The 18,648-nt window shown below is 49.5% G+C and overlaps 1 protein-coding gene across 2 annotated transcripts in view; it reads right to left on the bottom strand.

Moving 5' to 3' along the window:
- Positions 1-18,648, bottom strand: part of INSC (INSC spindle orientation adaptor protein) — a 120,878-nt gene that overhangs the window by 21,346 nt on the left and 80,884 nt on the right. For both annotated transcript variants that reach the window (XM_059929571.1, XM_059929572.1), the window contains exons 8-9: positions 4,602-4,773; positions 378-556 (exon numbers count right to left, since the gene is read on the bottom strand). In XM_059929571.1, coding sequence (XP_059785554.1) covers positions 378-556; positions 4,602-4,773 — 351 coding nt within the window. The remainder of the gene's footprint in view (positions 1-377; positions 557-4,601; positions 4,774-18,648) is intronic.

Genomic DNA, 18,648 nt, shown 5'->3' with positions numbered 1-18,648 from the left:
TTCACAGAGGCAGAGAAAGGAAGAAACTCGCTGCAGGTACAATGTCAGACAGGTAGGTGCCCACACGGCTGGATACAGACATTTGGAGGAGGTCCAGGGATCTTCCCATGGCACCTCTCTGGCTCTTAGGATGGACAGGTCTGGATGGAGATGGAGGAAGTCTCTCTAGTGGTTGGGATGGGAAAGGAGGGTGGGAATGGGCTTGTGGAGAAGCTCCAAGGGCAACAAGGCATGTTGAAAACATATTCCTTTACCTTCCCCCAGATTGCTACTAACAGGACCGACAGTGAGCTGCAGCCCAGAACCTAAGCCCTGGCCTCCTGCCCTCTGACTTCACGTTTACAGGTTCTGGGCCTGGTCCCCCCTGAGCTGCTCACCTGGTCCCGGGTGTAAGGCGTGTCTACTCTCTGCTTGTCGCTGCAGGCCTCCAGGAGGACGCGGATGGCCTTCAGTTGCAGGAGCATCTCACAGGCCATCGTGTCAAAGAAGGTGATGTTGGCAAGGGCCGCAGAGGCCAGCAGGAAGACTTCCCCAGACGAGGCCTCTTGGCACAGTTCTGGATGGTGAAGAGGAAGAAAACAGCTTCACTGCCGAGCGCTTTCATATCAGTTACCTCATTTGGTTCCCACAATAGCTCTGGGAGAAAATTTGGGCAGGTGTTATAATTCCCATTTTACAGATGAAGAAAGTAGTTACTGGAGAGGGAAATGTGTCTTCCTACATAAGTAGCAGGGCTGGCATTTGAAACCTTATGTGTGCGTCCTAATCACTCCATCCAACAGGTATTTACTGAGTGAACACTATGTACCTGGCACCCTGGTGTTTTGGGATGGGCTGGCAAACAAAACAGGTCAGGTCTTTGCTCCTGTTAAGCTTACATCCTACTAGTGGGCAAGACAAAATGAATTTTTAAAAAACTAATATAAATAACTGCAAACTAATAAATGTGAAGGAGGAAATAAACAAGCGCTAAGACGGAGAATAACTAGAGGCCCGTTGGGTGCGTAAGGAAGGTCTCCCTAAGAAAGTGACTTTACTGCTGAGACCTGAGGGGAAAAAATGAAGCAGTCATGAGAATATCGGGGAGAAGAGCATGTTCCAAGCCAAAGGAACAGAATGTGCAAAGGCCCTGAGGCAGGAAAGAGCTCCTAGTCCATGTGTGTGTCTCCAGTAGCGTTCACTAGACCTGCTGAATTTGCCTTGAAGAAGAGGCTGAAGTTAAAACATCAAAACACTACCTCTCCAGCTGCCATCAGCAAAGTTTCAGGATTTCCTTTTGGTCCCAGGATAAGGGTCACCTGGCTGCAGAAAAGTCCTACACCAAGCCCCTGAACGTCAGGCTCTTTCTCTCTGATCCGAGTGGCCGTAACCCAATCCTAACCGTATCCCCCCACTTACCATCTGTAATTGTACTGAGGGTCTTTAAGGAGGAGAGGACCACCCCCAAACCCTGCATCCCTTCCCCACCTAACACATTCCCCCATGGGCTCCACATGACCTAGAATGGACTCCTGCCTTGGACAAGGCATACAAGGAACCATGGTGCTGCCCACCCATCCCAATGGACCTGACTTCTGACCCTCAGCCCCAACTTGACCGCTAATCAAGGTGCTTCCTGGGTCCAGGCCCCTCCTACTGACAGCACCTCTATGAAAATACAGGAAGAGAAGCCATACTTCAAGAAAATAGCCACAAGAGAGAAAGAAAGCTTTAGGGGCAGAGTTGAGCTGTGTTCTATCCTGATCTCTAGTTCTTGCTTCCAAAGAGTCTACTTCTAGGTTCTGGCATTAAACCTGGCACCTCTTGGCACCTTCCAGTGCATGCAGTTTCTGGTCCCTGCCTTTAAAGGGACAGAAAATAGCATTAGTTGAACCCCTGCAGTGTGTCTTACACAGTGCCATTAATTTCTGAGCACCCTTAGAGCAGAAAGTGGTCGACTTCATTTAGATGTAGAAGCTGAGACACAGAGAAGCCGGTAGTAGCAGCAGCAGCGACCTCCGACTGAATGTTAATTCTGTGCCAGGCACTGCTGTACATGCTTGACCTCACTAACCCATTCCATCCTCACAACAACCCAATTTTTTATCACAATTTTATAGATGAAGGAACAGAGGATTCAAATGTTAAATGATTTTCCCAAAATTGTGGAACTGAGGAATGATGGTAATTTGGGGGGGAAGGGGGCTGGAATCAAACTGCTTGACCCCAAAGTCCCCACTCTTTCTACATTCCAGGCTGCCTCTTGTCTCTGGGCCTCTTTGCCTCATTCCCAGTGATGCTCCTGTAGATCTAGTTTCATTTCTATCAGGAGGGCAATGCCTGCTTCTGGGCAACGCTGCTCCCCGCAGCCCAGGTATGACTATTAAAATACTTAGCATCTTGATCTAGCCACCCTGGGCTGGGGCAGCACGTTAGCCAAGGAATTAAGAACTCTGATTTCCCCTTTCCAATGACTGCTTTATCCTCTGATTTGGGGGGAACAACTAGGGTCAGCCCTTCCATGCCACCTCCCTACGTCCAGGGTGTGGGGTAAGACCGTACAACTCACAGCCCACTTTGTTGCAAGATTTCTTCTAGGTCCGAACACCCACCCTCATTCTTACGAGTCACCATTGCTGCCAACACAGCAATTATTAACACAACCATCTAAGTGCCTTTTAATTTTAATGCACATTTATTTGAACTACAGGCTGAATCACCTGGGATGTGTTAGGAAGATTAAATTGAGGATTCCAGTGACTCATTTATAAATGCTTCCAGGGAATGGCAAGAAATTGGAGGACTATTTCCCACCAAAGAACAGAGCCCTGGCTACCTGCCCAGAAGATAAATCCCATCTGCTGACTCTCAGGGCGGACTCCACCACACATCTTCATCAGGGTGAAATAAATAGGGAGACTCCTCTTCTCCGGGGAGAAATCCAGCCCGGGCAAAGTAGAAATGGACATATGGCAATAATGAAAGGTTGTTTGGAATATATATGTTTTGATTTAGTATTTGCTATCATTTATAAACTGGGAGGTTTTCCATAAAACTTAGGATTTTTGTCTTTTTTTTAAATTGGCCTTTCCTACATGGCAACAATGAACTGGAATTTATCAGTGATTGCCCCTCTTTAGTCACTGCACGTGCTTTTAAATTCAATACAGGACTGAAATCTCCTTATTTTCTTCTTCCATCTGGCCTCTTCACCTCATTTATGTTTCCTGCCGGGCTCTGGCACATGACTGAGTACGACACCGCTGGTGTAAGTGAATCCTAACACTGTTATGTGGCCTTGAGAAAGTTCCTCAACCCCTCTGGGCCTAGGTTTCTTCTCTTCTAGGGTGGGCATTAAACTTGATGGCCTCTTGCGTTCCCTCCAGCCAAGACTTTGAACAATTGGCTTCTGTGTTTTCTCAACTTTGAATCAATGTAGATGTTGACAAGTTGATTTCTCCCAGCCTGGCCTGTGGATGCCACGACCACAGTAACTAGAATCAGCCATTAAATCAACTTAACTGATGCTTCCTGCGTGCAAAGTACTTGCAGATCTGAGAATTCTAGAGCGAGAAGGAACCTTGAGAGAAACAGGTCCTGACCCCTTGTTTCATATAATAGGAAAATTGTAAAGTGAGCTCTGCAATGTGACATGGCAAATGAGTGGCAGAATCTCACACAGCCTGCACAGGGCTGCCAGTCAAGAGCTTTTTGTTGGATGGATTCATCAAAGACAAAACTCCAAGTCCAAGTGTTCTGACTCCAAGTCCCCTGTTCTGTGCCGCTCCTAAATTTGTGCTTTTCCAGATATTCCCAACCCTGCTTTGGTAACTCCAAGCACCAACCCTACATTTTCTGATGAGATCAATTTTCATTCAGTTTCAGTGAGATACAGATAGAGAGACAGTGACAGAGAAAGGGATCGAAGTAGAAACCCAGAGCATCGCTGGAACTTATCAAAGAAAGGATGTGGTTTGCAAAACAAGTTTCCTGAGGATTGTCATCCAGGTGAGTCCTCCTAGTTCCTGCAGGTTTGCAGGAAGATTACATTCTAGATATGGGGCTCTGATTCTCCTGCCAGGAGCACACACGTCTGAATAGGGGACCCTAAAAGGGTCAAAGTTGTCAGGGCCCCAGGAAGTGAGGCCAGCGGTGGGATTGCAAGCAGCAGGTGGTGGGGAACAGCTGCTCTCTGAGAAGCCGCTTGCCCCCAGTCACTGCTGCCACATTCGCTGGGTACCGGGTACCATAGACTGAGATCTCAGGAGCAAAGCCCATCAGAATCTCTCTGGATAAGGATCTGGACCTCAACATTTGAGGCCCCACTCTTCCCTGGGGCTTGTCCTGTTCTCCTGTTTGAAAGGCCAATTAATCCCAATCTGAAGTCAATTCAAGGAGCTTCTTGGAGGGCTGCAAATGCTTCAATAGAAGACTTGACAACAGAGCTCTTTAAGGCCTGACTCTGATACTTCAATGGTGGGATTTCAGCTAGTGTGATCTGTGTGCAGGAGATATGTGGGTGCAGTGGCGGGGGGGACAGGGAGACCTTCCTGTCCTTCCTAAAGACAACTGTGACAAGGCCCTCCTCACCCAACGGTCCCCTCCAGCCCCGGATGACTCACTAACGAGGGCTGTCACGATCTCCTCCATGCTCTCCAGGAAGCTGCTGAGGTGCTGGGTGAAGGGCAGGTGTGGGGAGGTGACTTGGGCGACCACAGCCGCAGCCTCAGCCCGCGTGGCTTCCGAGTGGCTGTCGTCAGTCAGGATGTCAGCCAAGCACAGAACACCATCCACCTGCAGATGGAGAGAGGGCACAGCCCTGTGCATTTGGGGAGAGACGTGCTCATGATAATAATGAGACAGACTCACAGTCAAGCCTGGACCCCAGTGACTCTGGGGGCTTATCCGTTGGCTCCAAAGAGATCACTGACTTCCCATGGCATCTTAGATGGTGGACATCAGCAGGTGTCCAGGGGCTAGGCCGGGGCACCCACCACAGCGAATTGTAGTAGAAAGAACAATCTCTTAGAAATCTCACGTCCCTGAGTTCACATCCTAGCTCCCTCTCGCTTGGTCACTCAGCCTCTCTGAGACTGTTTCCTCATCCACCAACAAGGTGTGAGGAGCTAAAGAGATGAAGCAGGTGATGCTGGATCCAGAAGCGATGCTTAACAATGTTGGCCCCCTCCTCCCCTCCGTGGGTCAGCAGCAGGCTGAGCTCAGCGTCTTTCCTCCCGCATCCTGTCCTCCACCACCTTCCCCGCAGAGAGAGGGTTGCTCCCCTGGACGCCTTGTTCTCTCTGCCCCACCAGAGAGAAACAGACCTGGGTAGAGTGGGAGCTGAATGCCAGATAAAGACTGCAGCTTCCAGTTCTGCCCCAGTCGGACCTGCTCTTGGCATAATAACTTCCGCTTACTGAGCGCTTGATACAGGCCAGCTACACGGTGCATGTGTTACTACACCATTAATCCTCATAACAGCCTTCTGAGGGCAGTGCTGTTACGTACAGCGTATGTGTTATTGTACCATCCATCCTTTTAATAACCCTCTGAGGTCAGTGTTATTATTATCTTCAACTTACAGATGCAGAAACTGAGACACAGCAAGGTTCATTGACTTACCCAAGATCGCAGACTTTAAAAGCAGTTGGTTTGGGATTTGAACCACAATGGTCTAGTCTCAAAGCCCATGGTTTTGAAGAGGCATCACACTGCCTTCTAAGACGTGACACCTGAGCTCAGACCCCAGCCTCCAGCAAAGGTGAGCAGGTGAGATTTGTCTAGAGAAAAGGCAGTAACTTGCCAAGGTTAGCTCAGCAGGGCTCCTGCAGCCCTTCGACGCCCCGGGACACCCGCCTGCCTGGGGACCCTGCCACCAAGGGCCAAGGAGACCTTCCCTTGTGAGGGATCGGAGGGGGGAGGGGCGAGGCAGGGAAAGAGCCAGGGTGAGGTGAGGTGAGGTGAGGAGAGGAGGCGCCTGAGCTGCTGCCCTACACCTGCCGAGGCCCGGGCTCCTGTCCCCGCTCCTGTCCCTGCTCCCTTACTTCCTGCCACTCAGCTTCGGCTGCTCTCAGTTTGTTTGACTAATTATCCCCACCATGTTCTGGGCCTCCCTTAAATGTTCTTGGGAGCCTTCGGTCCATTAATTGTGAAAGCCTGTGGCAATCTCGGACTCAAAAGAGACGAATGTGGAAACAGGAGCCCGGGGAACTGTCTGCAATAAAACTCACCTGGATGTGCTTAATAAAAGAGCAAACAGGAGCCAGCAGGCCCTGCAGGACTGGGCCCGTGCCAGGTGTTTGACGAACAGGCCTCACCTGGGCCCAGGGGCGGACATGGGGGCTACTCTGGGCCTAGAAACAGGGAGCAGCACCCCTCTTACTGCCAACCTAAGATGCCTCTTAGGCTTATCTGGTTCATCCCCTTCCTCCTTCCAGCACCACCCAAGGCAGTAGCTAGGGAGCAACAGGGTCTCTAGTGGGGGAATGTCTCAGCCAATCCTATTCCCTAACCTCATCTTGGGTGCAGATGGAGTTGCATCTCAGACCCAGCTGGGAACGCTGGTCAGACCCAAACCTAACCCCCAGCGTCTGCTGGGAGATGGGCCAATCTGAACGCACCAGAGAGGCCAAGAGGTTGGTGGTCCCGGAGCGTCTGTGCCCCCAGGCCCTGCGCACTAGGCATGCTTCCCAGCCCCGACTGCCACTCAGCAAGCTCCCTGAGCACAATCTCCCTGAGCACAATCTCCCTGAGCACATGCTGAGTGCCAGGCTTTGTGCTGGAGCAGCGGGGCAGGGACAAGTGACCCGTCCTCAAATGACTATTGCACAATGTGACCTCTGGTGAGGATGCTCCGTGGGCGACCTCCTGGAAGCCCCTCTGACTTAACGCCCACACCCCAGCTCGGGGAGGCGGCCCTCCTCGGAGCTCATGTCCAGGCGCATCTACTGTCATAACAGCATTTATCACACGGGATGGCCATGTTTCTCCAAGTGGCATCTGTGGTTGACACCAAATTCACTAAGAGTTTCTTCAAAACACATTCCTGGGCCGCACCCAGACCTATTCAACCAGGCTCTCTGGGGAGGCCTGGAATCTGCTTTTTAACAAGGTCTGAAGCCGACTTTATACACCAGCAATTTGGAGAAGCACCCTGGGATGTGATTCTCCACTCCCTTTTCTGTCTGGCTGTCTCTGACATCTTCCTGGAAGCTCTGCAAGCCTGGGGACCACAGCTTGTGTACCCGTGACTTCTCCAGGCCTTGCACATAGTAGGCTTTCAATAAAGGGAAAAAAATGCAAGACAGAAAATGGGACCTAGGTGTGTCCTAAGTGAGGACACACTTTAGACAAGTGAAGGTAAAGAAATGGCATTGCAGATGGAGGGGATATCGTAAGTGAAGCCCACTATAGGAAGGGGCAGCTTTGGAGAACAGCCGGCTTGGGAACATGGATTCCACAGATTCCTGACCCCAGGAAAGTGACCCTGGATTGTCATGTGGGCCAACTGCCCAGGCCTCTGGCTCTGATGCCACTGACTGGCCACTTGGCCTCCTGCTAGCAAGCTGCCACCAGCCCAAATTGATCTCCGTATCCATCACCGTCTCAGCAACTCCAACCCAGTGCAGCTTATCAAGCAGAAGGCCCTGAGGGGCCCTCCACCACAGGGCTCTGGGCCTCCCAGTGCCTGAACCAATTGCTGTAGTGTCAGAATACGCACAGGCTCTGGAGTCACACCTACCTGGGTCTGAATCCTGCTGCCATATCTTACTAGCCAGACAATTTTTGGTACCTACTTTGAGCCTTTATATATAATGGGAATAAAAATACCAACCCCAGAGGATGCCGAAATCTGGAATTGTTAACTAAGAGAATGCATGTACAGTGCCTGCCACATGGTGGCGCCATCACTCCACCTTATCCCCACCTGGCGGTTGCAGTCATCTCTCCTAGACTTGGGGCCCTGAATCCTAGCTCGCCTCACTTCGCCTGCCCCAGCTGAGGTCTCCCAACTGGGCTTCTCTCCAGGGCTCCTTTCTGCAGGCTCCTCTGGGCCTGAGACCCCATGGAGAACCTCAGCCCTGTAGGTTGGGGCCCACAAGTTTACCCGCTTGCTTGGACAACTTTGGGTCATGCAGCCCAGAACTAGAACTTCTAAAAGGTCAGTGACTCCTCTTTTAATACCTGACCAGGAACAATAAGATTAATAATTACAATTGCTGAGAAGGGAACAGAGAGAAAAGGTACCACCCATGCATCTCTAATGTTCAACAAACAGTAACTGAGCACCTTATTGTGATAGATGCTAAACTAGGCAGACTGATACAGAGATGAATCAGGAACAAAATAAGAGACAGAGAAAGACAGACACATAGAGAAACCAAAGGTGGGGGGTGGAGGGAGAGATCATATGCTTAAAAGGATTTGGGAACTTGACTGGTACAAAGCCCAGCCTGTCCATTCCTCTCTTATTTGGCCTTTCTGAATCACCTCCCCCTGCTGAGAACTCTCTCTATCTAGGCCTCTCTCCTTCCTGGGCCCCCACAATATCCACTTTTGGGCTCACCTCCTCCCAGCTAACCGCTTCTTAGCCACAGGTTTTGCCATCAGCCCACTTTGTACCACCTCAGTCAATAGCACCCAAACCAAGTGGCCTCAGTGACTCACTATGATGACCCCCTAGCCCTCCAGCCCTGACCTCCTTTCCCAAGATCCACATCTACATTTCCAGCCTGCTACTGAGTCTCTCGATGTTCAGTTCTAAAACTAATTTTCTGGGATATTTCACAGGCATCTCAAACCCAGTTCACTTTCAGCTGGACTGCTCATCTGCCCTGCCTTCCCTCTTCGCTCCCTCTCAGACCCAGGTGAGACGTCACCTCCTCTGTGAACATGCACCTTCCTCCCCCAGACAGAGGGTCTCTGTTCTCCCAGCTGCCACACCACTCTGGTGTGCCCACAACTAGAGCACTTATCGTGCTGGATCATCTTCCCCAGCTTACGTGCCCATCCCTGCACTAGATCTGAGCTGCTCAGGGCAGCTCCTGTACTGAATCTTCTCTGGTCTCTAGTACCCAGCGGAGGCCTGACACACAGTGGTTAACTTGTGAGGTGTGGGCTGAATGATGAGGAAACAGAGGCACAGGGTGGGGAAGAGACTGCCCAGGCCACGAAGCAAGGTAACGCCAGGGCCGGGACTCCCATCCTGGTCTCCCCACTCCTGGCCCTGTGGCCGCGCTGTGGGGCCTTTGGTGGGGCAACGTAGGGAGAAGCTGGTGAGAGGGCCAGGTCAGTGAGGGCTGCTCAACTCAGCTCCAGGGAGGGCCTGGGAGTAGCCCAGCCTGAGCCAGCTTCCTCCAACCCTGATCCCATTTCTGGAAAGTCTCCATCCCCAAACGCCCACTTCCCATCCTCAGTCATAAACTGAATGATGCCAAGAGAACAATCTAATCAAAGCACTTTCACATCCCTCAAGAAATTGCTGCTGGGAGCACTTAGAGGTAATTAGCTTTTACCTAGCGTGGAATGGGCCTGGGCAGAGGACAAGCGTTCCTCATGGGAGGATGTTCATGGGGTGGTGAGGATGGTCTGGCCTGGTCCCTACCTGGGCCGTAGGATTGATGCCACAGGAATCTGCTACAGAGGAAATGGGTGGACTCCGAGAGTCTCCCTGGGCAGTGGGGGAAGGAGCGTGGAAACCACGCAGCTGAGGAATCCAAGTGTACCGTAAACATCACGTCCAATTTATGAGCAATGTCCTCCTACTGGTTTTTAGAAAAGCATCAGTGGTGGCTTTAATGTGAATATCAAAGGGACCCTGGTTAGTATACAAAGGCCCATCATATATCACTGGTGCTGGTCTACTCCTTCCTAATTCCTTTTTGTATGTTTACTTTTTAGGGAAAGGCAGAGGAGTTGATTGTCGTAACAGATAAACAGATTCATGCAAATGCAGTGATAACTCAGCTTCAGTGGGGGAGCATGACCTAAAGACCCCCCAAATTTCCTCCTTCACCTTTCTGTCCACTTGGATACCAAAAGCTTGCAGAAAACATAAAAGACAAGTGGGAACCACAAAGCAGTTGGAATCCTGCTCATGGATGGATCTGTCTGCCCAGAGTACAGCCAAAGGGAAAATTCAGGCACAGTCAGAGAGGGAAACAGGGTCATGCCCGAGGAAGCAAAGACAAGTCAGGGCCAAGGGACAGGGCAAAACATTCGGTGGAATAAAGGAACCCATGGGCCAGAAGCAGGATCTGATGAGGGCAAGGTTCAGGGCAAATTCTGTGAACAATGTAAGGGGTTACAGGCTCACTTTATAAAATGACGTATTTGTTCTAAGGAGTGGTGGTAGAGCTGGGAGCCCAGTAGAAAGCCGTAGAAAGCCATAGAAAGTGAAATGGGCCTTCAGGAGGATAACACTATCTTCCTCCCAAATGAACACATCCAGACCCCACTCAACTTCTTTTGCTTTTTCAAACAAGAATCTTTGATTAAAAGCCAAATGTCAAAATAGACAAAAACAAATATGACTATGTAATAGGGAATGGAACAATGGATGAAAAGGATTATATAACCAGCTTGGCAGCGAAGTCAGTGAGGTGAGTTATTGAGGTGGAAAGAAATCAAGAATTAAATCACTTAAGAATATAAATGGAAAATAATTTCCCTGTCAAGCAAGTGATTTTCCTTAAAGCAGATTGTCGAAAAGATGCCCTGGAGGCATTGGGTAGTGGAAGGAGTGGAGTTTGTGAGAAGGTATCAAAAGGTGACTAAGAAAAAGTTCATTTCCCTTTGGGTGAGGGTTACTAGGCATGTGCTGATGTGAAAGTACCAAGTTTTCAGCAAAGCACAACTGGCACAGCTGGGATCTGAACTGTGCCAATGGGCTTCTAGATCAGTGGTTATTTGCCTGGTTCTCAGATGATTGGAATCATATGGGGAAGTTTTAAAATACTAATGCCTGGGCTTCACCACCAGAAATTCTGATGTAATTGGTCTTAGGTGGAGTCTTGGCATCAGTATTTTTAAAGACTCCTCAAGTGACTCTAATGGAGATCCTGGGTTAAGCACGTCTCCTCTAGAGGTAGCTGTGGTACAGTGGAAGTTGCACAAGCCTAGGAGTAAGAAAAACCTGGGTTCATAACTCAACTGTGCTACTTGCTGACTTGGTAAAATGAGCAAGTTACTCATCTTCTCTAAGCCTCAGTATTCTAATCCTTAAAATGATAATATCCACTTAATGAAACAGTGAATGAAATATCAAAAGCATTCCCCCTGAAATCAGTAACAAGACAGAGATAGCCATTATGGCCACTCCTATTTAACATTTTACAGTGCCCCTAGCCAATGCAACAAGAAAACAGAAAGAAATAAAAAGGTATAATGATTGCAAAAGAGAAAGTGAAACTGTCATAATTTATAGATCACATGATTGTGTACACATGTACATAATCCAAACCTGTATAAAATCCAAAAGAATCTACACACCATTAAAATTAATAAGTGAATTTAGCAAGATCATTAGATACAATATTCAAAATTGTATTTTCTATGTATTAACAACAATTAGAAAATAAAAAATTTTAAATAACACTTACATTAGCATAAAAACATACCTAGAAATAAGTCTTAAAAAAGATATGCAAGATGTCAACACTAAAAACTTAAAACATCGCTGAAATTAAATACAGTCTATATAAGTAGAGAGGTATGCTGCATTTATTGACTGGAATACCCTATACTGTTTAAGAAGTCAATTATCCCAAAATTTATTTACAAATTTAAAGAAATGCCAATCAAAATCTCAAAATCTTAAATTATATATAGAAATGTAAAGAACTTAGAATTACCAGGATAATCTTAAACAAGAACAAAATTGGAGGATCTATACTACCAAATATTAAAATTTATTATAGACTACAGGGACTCAGCCAGTGCCATATTGGTACAAGGATGGAAAGAAAGATTAACCGAACAGAAAAATAGTCCAGAAACAGACTCATACCTGCGTCATCACTTTACCTACAACAAAGGCACCACTTTAATTCAGTGGTGAGAAGATGGTCTTTTTGATAAATGGTGCTGGCTCAATTGGATATCATATGGAAAAACACTGAATCTTGAACACCAAAAAAATTTAATTTGAAATAGACCATTGACGTAAATGTGAAAAGTAAAATAATAAAGCTCCTAGAAGAAAATATAGGAGACTCTCTTCATGATTTGGGGGAACACAAACCTTTCTTAAATGGAGACAAGAAGCACTAACTACAAAAGAAAAGATCAATAAATTGGACTTTATCAAAGTTAATTTCTATCCATCAGAAGACACCATTAAGAGAATGAAAAAGCAAACCATGGACTGAGAATATGTATTCTCAATACATGTATCTGACAAAGGGTTTGTATGTAAAATATGTATTTTTGAAACTTATAAATCAATAAGAAAAACAACTCATTTTTTTAATGGGCAAAAGTGTCAAACAGACATTTCACAGAAGATAACCGAATGGTCGATAAGGATATAGAAAAATTGCTCAAAATTATTACTTGTCAGGGAGGTGAAAATTAAAACCATCATGAGAGATCACTATATGTCCAAGCAGGCCACAAGCAGGGCACTGCATGTCCAGCTATCACAAGGCTTCAAACTAATTATCTGTACTTTTTTTTTTTTTGGCCGTGCCGGGCGCGGTACATGGGATCCCCTGCACCCCTGCAGTGGAAGTACAGAGTCTTAAACACTGGACCGCCAGGGAAGACCCAAACTAATTATTTGTACTTTTAAAGTAGCCCAGGGGAGAATGAAACACTTCTTTGGAAACTGTGTGTTCATTATCTGTGTGGGTCTTTCCATTGCCCCTCTTTCTCTTGTCCTATAAGTCTCTTCCTCTTTCTCATCATTCTTCCCTCTCCTCGTCTCTGTCTCTGTGTGTGTGACCAGAGGACCCACCACCTGCTGTCAAGGGATGGCGGATGCTGGTTCCTGCTGCCTCTGTGCTTTGAGGGCTGGCCTGCTCTGTGCTGTTGGTGCCAGGCTGTTCCCAGGAAATGGGCCCTCCGTCATTAAATTCTGCCCCCAAACCTGCACCTTCTATCTTCCCTCAATCTCCTCACTGTCTCCCCTCCCTGCTACAGCGACTTCCTTTCCCCTGCTGGCCTACGAGCTGGCACTGGCCCTACTCCCGAAGCCAAGGGGAAGCCAGTGCTGATGGTGCAGGCCCCACCTCTGCACCCTGCCCAGTGCCCTGAGCAGCCCTGGCTTCCCTGCGGCACAGCCTCCCTTCTCCCCAACACAAGCGGCGTGGCAGGGCTGCAGCTGTTGCTCTTGTCCACCAGGTGGCGCTGTTGCACAGCGCATGGGGACCCGAGGCCCGGCTGAGCTGAGCCTTCGCCCGTTGCTGCATTTAGGACTGAGGCTGCCCTCTCCAAACTCAGGTTTGGAGTGCAGCACAGCCCCGGAGCCAGCAGGGCCTTCCTTCAGTTTGGACGATACTGGCCCCTAATCTCTAAGTGAATCTCACAGGGAGAGGAGGGGGGAGTGGGGCAGAGTGCCTAATTCTGTTCTCTCCTCTTCACATCCTGGCCTCCCTCAAGTCCCCCCACCCATACCCTCAAGGGAGATGGAAGGGGTTGGGAGACTTGGCAGGTGGGGAAGGGAGTGAGCCACACCCCCTCTAGAAAGCCCCTTTGCAGGGCTGAGGAAGGTGACAGTGTCAGTCCCCACTTCTGTCTGCCTGTCCACAGTCACAGCACAGACAGCTGACCTGGCACCCTCGGGTTCTCTGCACAGTCTGCCATCCAGGGCAGTTGCAGGCCCACACCTGGGGGCGTGAGAGCTGGCGGAAGCTGATAAGGGTAGGTGGGTTGAGCCCTAAAGAAGGGTGAGGAGACATCTGGATCTCCATTCAGAGGCATTTTCTCTCTCCCTCTCTCTAGGAGCTACTACAAGGTAAAGAAGGGGCTTCAAGTCAAATTAAGCAGAGTTCTTGCCTGGCATCCGTAGGTCCTCTCTCCCCACCCAGCCTCACTTACTTATTTAGAACTGACTACATGAAGATAAAGTAGCTGCCTCGCTCTGGAGTCTGCACACGATGGTCCTTTTCGGCTAATGGGGTGGGGGGCATAGCAAACTGAAACTATAAGCAAAAATGAGGTTCTCAGCCCCAGGCTCTGCCTCTGCCAGTGTCTCTATGCCTTCCAGCCTCAACTTCCCCTTCTGTAAAATGGGCATGACCATCTCTCCCTGCCTTCCTTGCAAAATGATCGTTTGAACCAAATGAGCAAAAGGATGAGAAAAACTGGTTTACTTTTTTTGCAGATATGACTTATTTCTGACCATCTGCAGCCCTACAAGGAGCAAGCAGTAGAGAGGAAGTCCTATAAAACAGCAGCTAGAGAGACAGAGCCTCCCCACCATCCCCCAGAACCTGCTCCCTCCTGCCCAGGGTCTCTGGGTCCAGGCCTCCCTGTCTGCAGCCTGGCCCTTCAGATGTCAGGGCATCTCAGTCCCAAGAAGCTGCCCTGGGAAACGGGGGTGAGGTGAGAGAGCTGCCTGGAGACAGGCAGCAATTTCTCCATCCCTCGCCACTGATGCTTTTCTTCTCAGACTTGAAGTTGAGCCCTCCTCCCCTCCCCGCTGCTCATCATTAATTTCTCCATCGATTTTCATTAAACTCTCCTCTTGGCTCCAACACAGGATGAACTCCTTATTTGAAAAAATGAAATAAGAGGGAGGGGGTGGGAATAAAAAAAATCTCTTTTGAAAGCAAGATTGTCTCTGGTCTCAAGGCTGGAAGAGGCAATTACTAGAACCGTCTCGGAGGTTGTCTGAGGCTGTCTGAGCATTGGGTTTGGAATGCCCCCCACCCCTTACGGCCCTAGATTCTAGGTTCCTGCCCAGCCCCAGCCCCTCCCTGGACCCCAGTCTCCAGTGCAGCTCTAGTCCCCAGCACCCCCATCCTGGCCCCTGGCTCTGTCCAACCTTGACTGCTGCACCAACAGTGCCCTGACGGTTCCATTACCCACTCAGAACACCCTGGAACTCTGCCAGGGCCATGGCAAAATCCCAGGACTCAGGCTTTCTGGGAGCATTGCAGGATTTTCCCCAGACCAACCCGAAAAGGTGAAGACAAACAGGCCAGGAAAGAGGGAAGGGAAACAGACACAGGCGATTTCTTCCTCCAAGCAGGCCCCACCTGCATTGCTGCATCACGTAATCATGGCAGCCCCACGGAGGAGGTGTCGTCCCGTTTTATAAAGAGGAAACTGAGGTTCAGAGAGGACTCGCTTTCTAGCCCACTCTCAGCCTCCCCCCAGACCAGCAGTTCTCCCCCTTGGTAATGTCAGTCCACCTTCCCAGCTCTACTCCGCCCCAAGGCTGCCCTGACCAGTCCAGGTGGGCTAGGTCGCCTGGCCACCAGATGGGGTTGGGTCCATCTGCTCTCACTGGGCTGTGTGGCTCTGAAGCCCTCGCTCCCTCTTTGGCCCTCATTTTCTTCATCCCATCTTCTCCAAAGTGGGTCTCAGAGAACCCTGCCTCCTCTTCTGGGCTCCCCCAACTCACTGAGCACGGAGCTCCTAAAAGACTTAGAGCCCCACTGGCCTACCAGCTAGCTGTGGAGTCCCTCTGCCGAGGCCACTTTCCCCCGGCCTGCCTGGGAGCTCCACCTTGGTCCTCGGGGCCCAGCTCCACTGCTTCCTTGCTGCTGCCTTCACCAGCACCCCAGGCACAGGTGGTACCACCAGCCTGCGGCTTCTGATGGCCATGGGGCTACCACTTGGCCAGCCCAGGTGGGAGACAGGGAACACAGCTGCCTGTCTCTCCTCCCAGAGCCCAGCGCAGGGGCTGGGGAATGAGGGGCGACTGTCTGCTGAGGACACAGGACAGACTTCCTGAAACTCGCTGCCCCAGCAGGAGCACGATGGTGAGGAGGCTGTGGGCAGGATGAACCAGATCTCAGAAAAGAAAGCGTGGAGCCTTGAAAGACCCTTCAGGCACCTCTGCAGAGGTCTTTGCTATGTCTTGACATCTTGCTGCTCCAGACCTGCTCGGGGAATATCCACGTCTGCCCTCTTCCCGGACCAATACCCAGAGCCTGGTTCCCTGGGAGCCACCGCCCTGCAGTCCCCACCTCCAAAGGGCCAGCTCTTCCCAGGGTCGCAGAGTATAAAGAACATGGGCTTTAGAAACCAGCCAGACGTGCGTTTGGATCCAAACTACACATTCATGAGCTGAGGGAACACAATCTCTGAGTCTCAGTTTCCTCGCCTGTAAAATGGAAAGGTCGTAGGGACTCGTGCTCCAGCCCCACTGACTTCTCCACACTGTGCACTGGGCAGCGTCTTTGGCCAAGCTTTCTCCTCCTGCTGGCGCGCCAGAGCTCTCTTCTCCACCAGACCATCATCTTCTTCAGGCCACTGATATTCAAAACCCCGGCAACTGGCATCACACCCGCCAAAATCAAAATAGCTACCATTTATTCAGTGCCTAGTGGGTGCCAGGCACCAGGTTACCGCAATCTATTTATCTCTGACAGCCCTGGGAGGTAGATTTCATCATGCGCATTTGATTGATGAAGAAACCACATCTCTGAGAAGTTAAGTAACTTGCCCAGGGAAACGTGTCCAAGTTCGTAGGTGGAAAAGCCTGAATTCCCATCCAGAAGAGCCTGACTCTCAAAGGCCACAGTTTTCCTGGAGCTGGGCTGCTTCACAACAAATGTGTGACAACGGAATGAATTAGTAGCGTGATGATATGTTGAGGGACTGAGTGAGCAGGCAAGGAAGCGAGTGAGTTGAAAGTAAGTGAACAACTGGATGACAGAGAAAGAAGAAACAGGTGACTGGGTGAATCTATGGCCACTCGAATGCCCCAAGCCCAACAGAGCTCGGGCATCACGCAGCAGGGCTAAGGATGGATGGGGTGTCTGGTGACCTGACTAGACTCACACTCCGCAGGGATCTGTGCGTGATTTAATGAACCACTTTAAGGTTGGAGGGAAGCGGTGGTGGGTAGCCGCATGACAGAAATGGATTTTAACCAAATCCAGCACATTTCTTGCTGCCAATTAATTACGGGAGCCTCAGGGAGGAGGCTAGGCCAGTAAATCAGGGGGAGGCTGGGACTTTGACATTATCTAAAGAGGGCACGAACTGTGCCGGGTGAGTGTGCAGCAGGTGAAAGCCCCAGGGCACCTGCTCCCCACCTCGCCTCTGCCTTGCCTGTCGTGCTGTGGCTTCTGCAAATCAGCCTGTCCCCGGATTTTTTCACCTTCCATCCTAAACATGGACAACGGCTGACCTCACCAGAGCATCTGAGGCCAGCGCTCAGCAGCTGGATCACAGAGCCCACGTGGGCAGGACCTGGGGGAGGGACAGGTGATCCAGGCCCTCCTGGGTGTCTCTAGAACACCTCACAGCTTTGGAAGCAACATGATGTGGAGGAAAAGAGCATGGACCTTAGCCTCACGTATTGGAGTTGAGTCCTGGGTTGGCATAATGGTTCATAGCCCAGGCTGACTCTGGCTCAGCAGAGCTGGGATTAAATGATCGCCAGGCCATCTATTAGCTGTGTGCTCTTGAGCAAGTTGCTTCACTTCTCTGAGTCTCCGTTCCTTCTACAAACAACATGGATGATAACAGCACCAATGGATTAACGATTAAGTGACACCATGAAAGGTGGGGTTTAGCAAAGTGCTTGTCCAAAGCAAGTATTCGATAAATGTTATTATCCTTTTAATCACTGTCATGATGTCCTTATTACCTGATAGAATAGGGGTCGATAAACATTTTCTGTAGAGGACCAGATAGTAAATGTTTTTGACTTTGTGGGCCTCATGGTCTCTTGCAATTATCTAATTATGCTGTTGTAGAGAAAAAGCAGACAGAGAGAACACCTAAACAAAGGAGCCTGGCAGTGATCCATTAAAACTTTATGGATCAAAACTTTGAATTTCACATAATTTTCATGTGACACAAAATGTTCTTCTTCTTCTGATATTTTTACAGCCATTTAAAAATGAAAATAAAAATCTTAATTCATGGGCTGTACGTGCCAAAAACAAGACAGCAGTATGACTTCGGCCCACAGGCTGTAACTTGCCACCCCCTGAGCTAAAACGTAAGCTCTAAGAGGACCAGGGGTTTTGCCTGCTTTGTTCACTGCTGTACTTCCAGCACATAAAACAATGCCTGGCAAAGAGCAGACAGTCGATAAATGTTTGCTGAATGAATGAATTACGAGCTGTGTGATTCTGTGCAGACGTCACTTCACATCTCTGGGCCTCGGTTTCTTTGTCTGTATAATGGGGATGCTTGTATACTCAAGGCAGATATCAAATGGAATCAGGCTGCCTGTGAAGACACTTGGCAATCTCTGTGACTGCAGAGCTGTAGTAGCTGTTTCCGACCACACAGGGGCTCCTTTTTGACAAGACTCCCTCCTGCTCACTGCTGGGCACAGAGTTATTTCAGAAGTATCTGTGTATGGAAAGTAATCTGACCTGGAGGAGGGGAAAGCCCAGAGACGGTGACCTTCTCCTGTACGAGTTGGGGGTGGGAGAATTAGGACTTTGGCCAGAAACAGCAAGGTGGTCCAGGTTTAGCTACAGAGATATTTTTTGGCAGTCTGAGAGTATCCATTAAACCAGTGAGTCAGTGAGGTCG

Source organism: Balaenoptera ricei, chromosome 8 (assembly GCF_028023285.1).
Source record: "Balaenoptera ricei isolate mBalRic1 chromosome 8, mBalRic1.hap2, whole genome shotgun sequence".
Taxonomy (NCBI): domain Eukaryota; kingdom Metazoa; phylum Chordata; class Mammalia; order Artiodactyla; family Balaenopteridae; genus Balaenoptera; species Balaenoptera ricei.
This window is presented reverse-complemented; position numbering and strand designations above follow the sequence as displayed.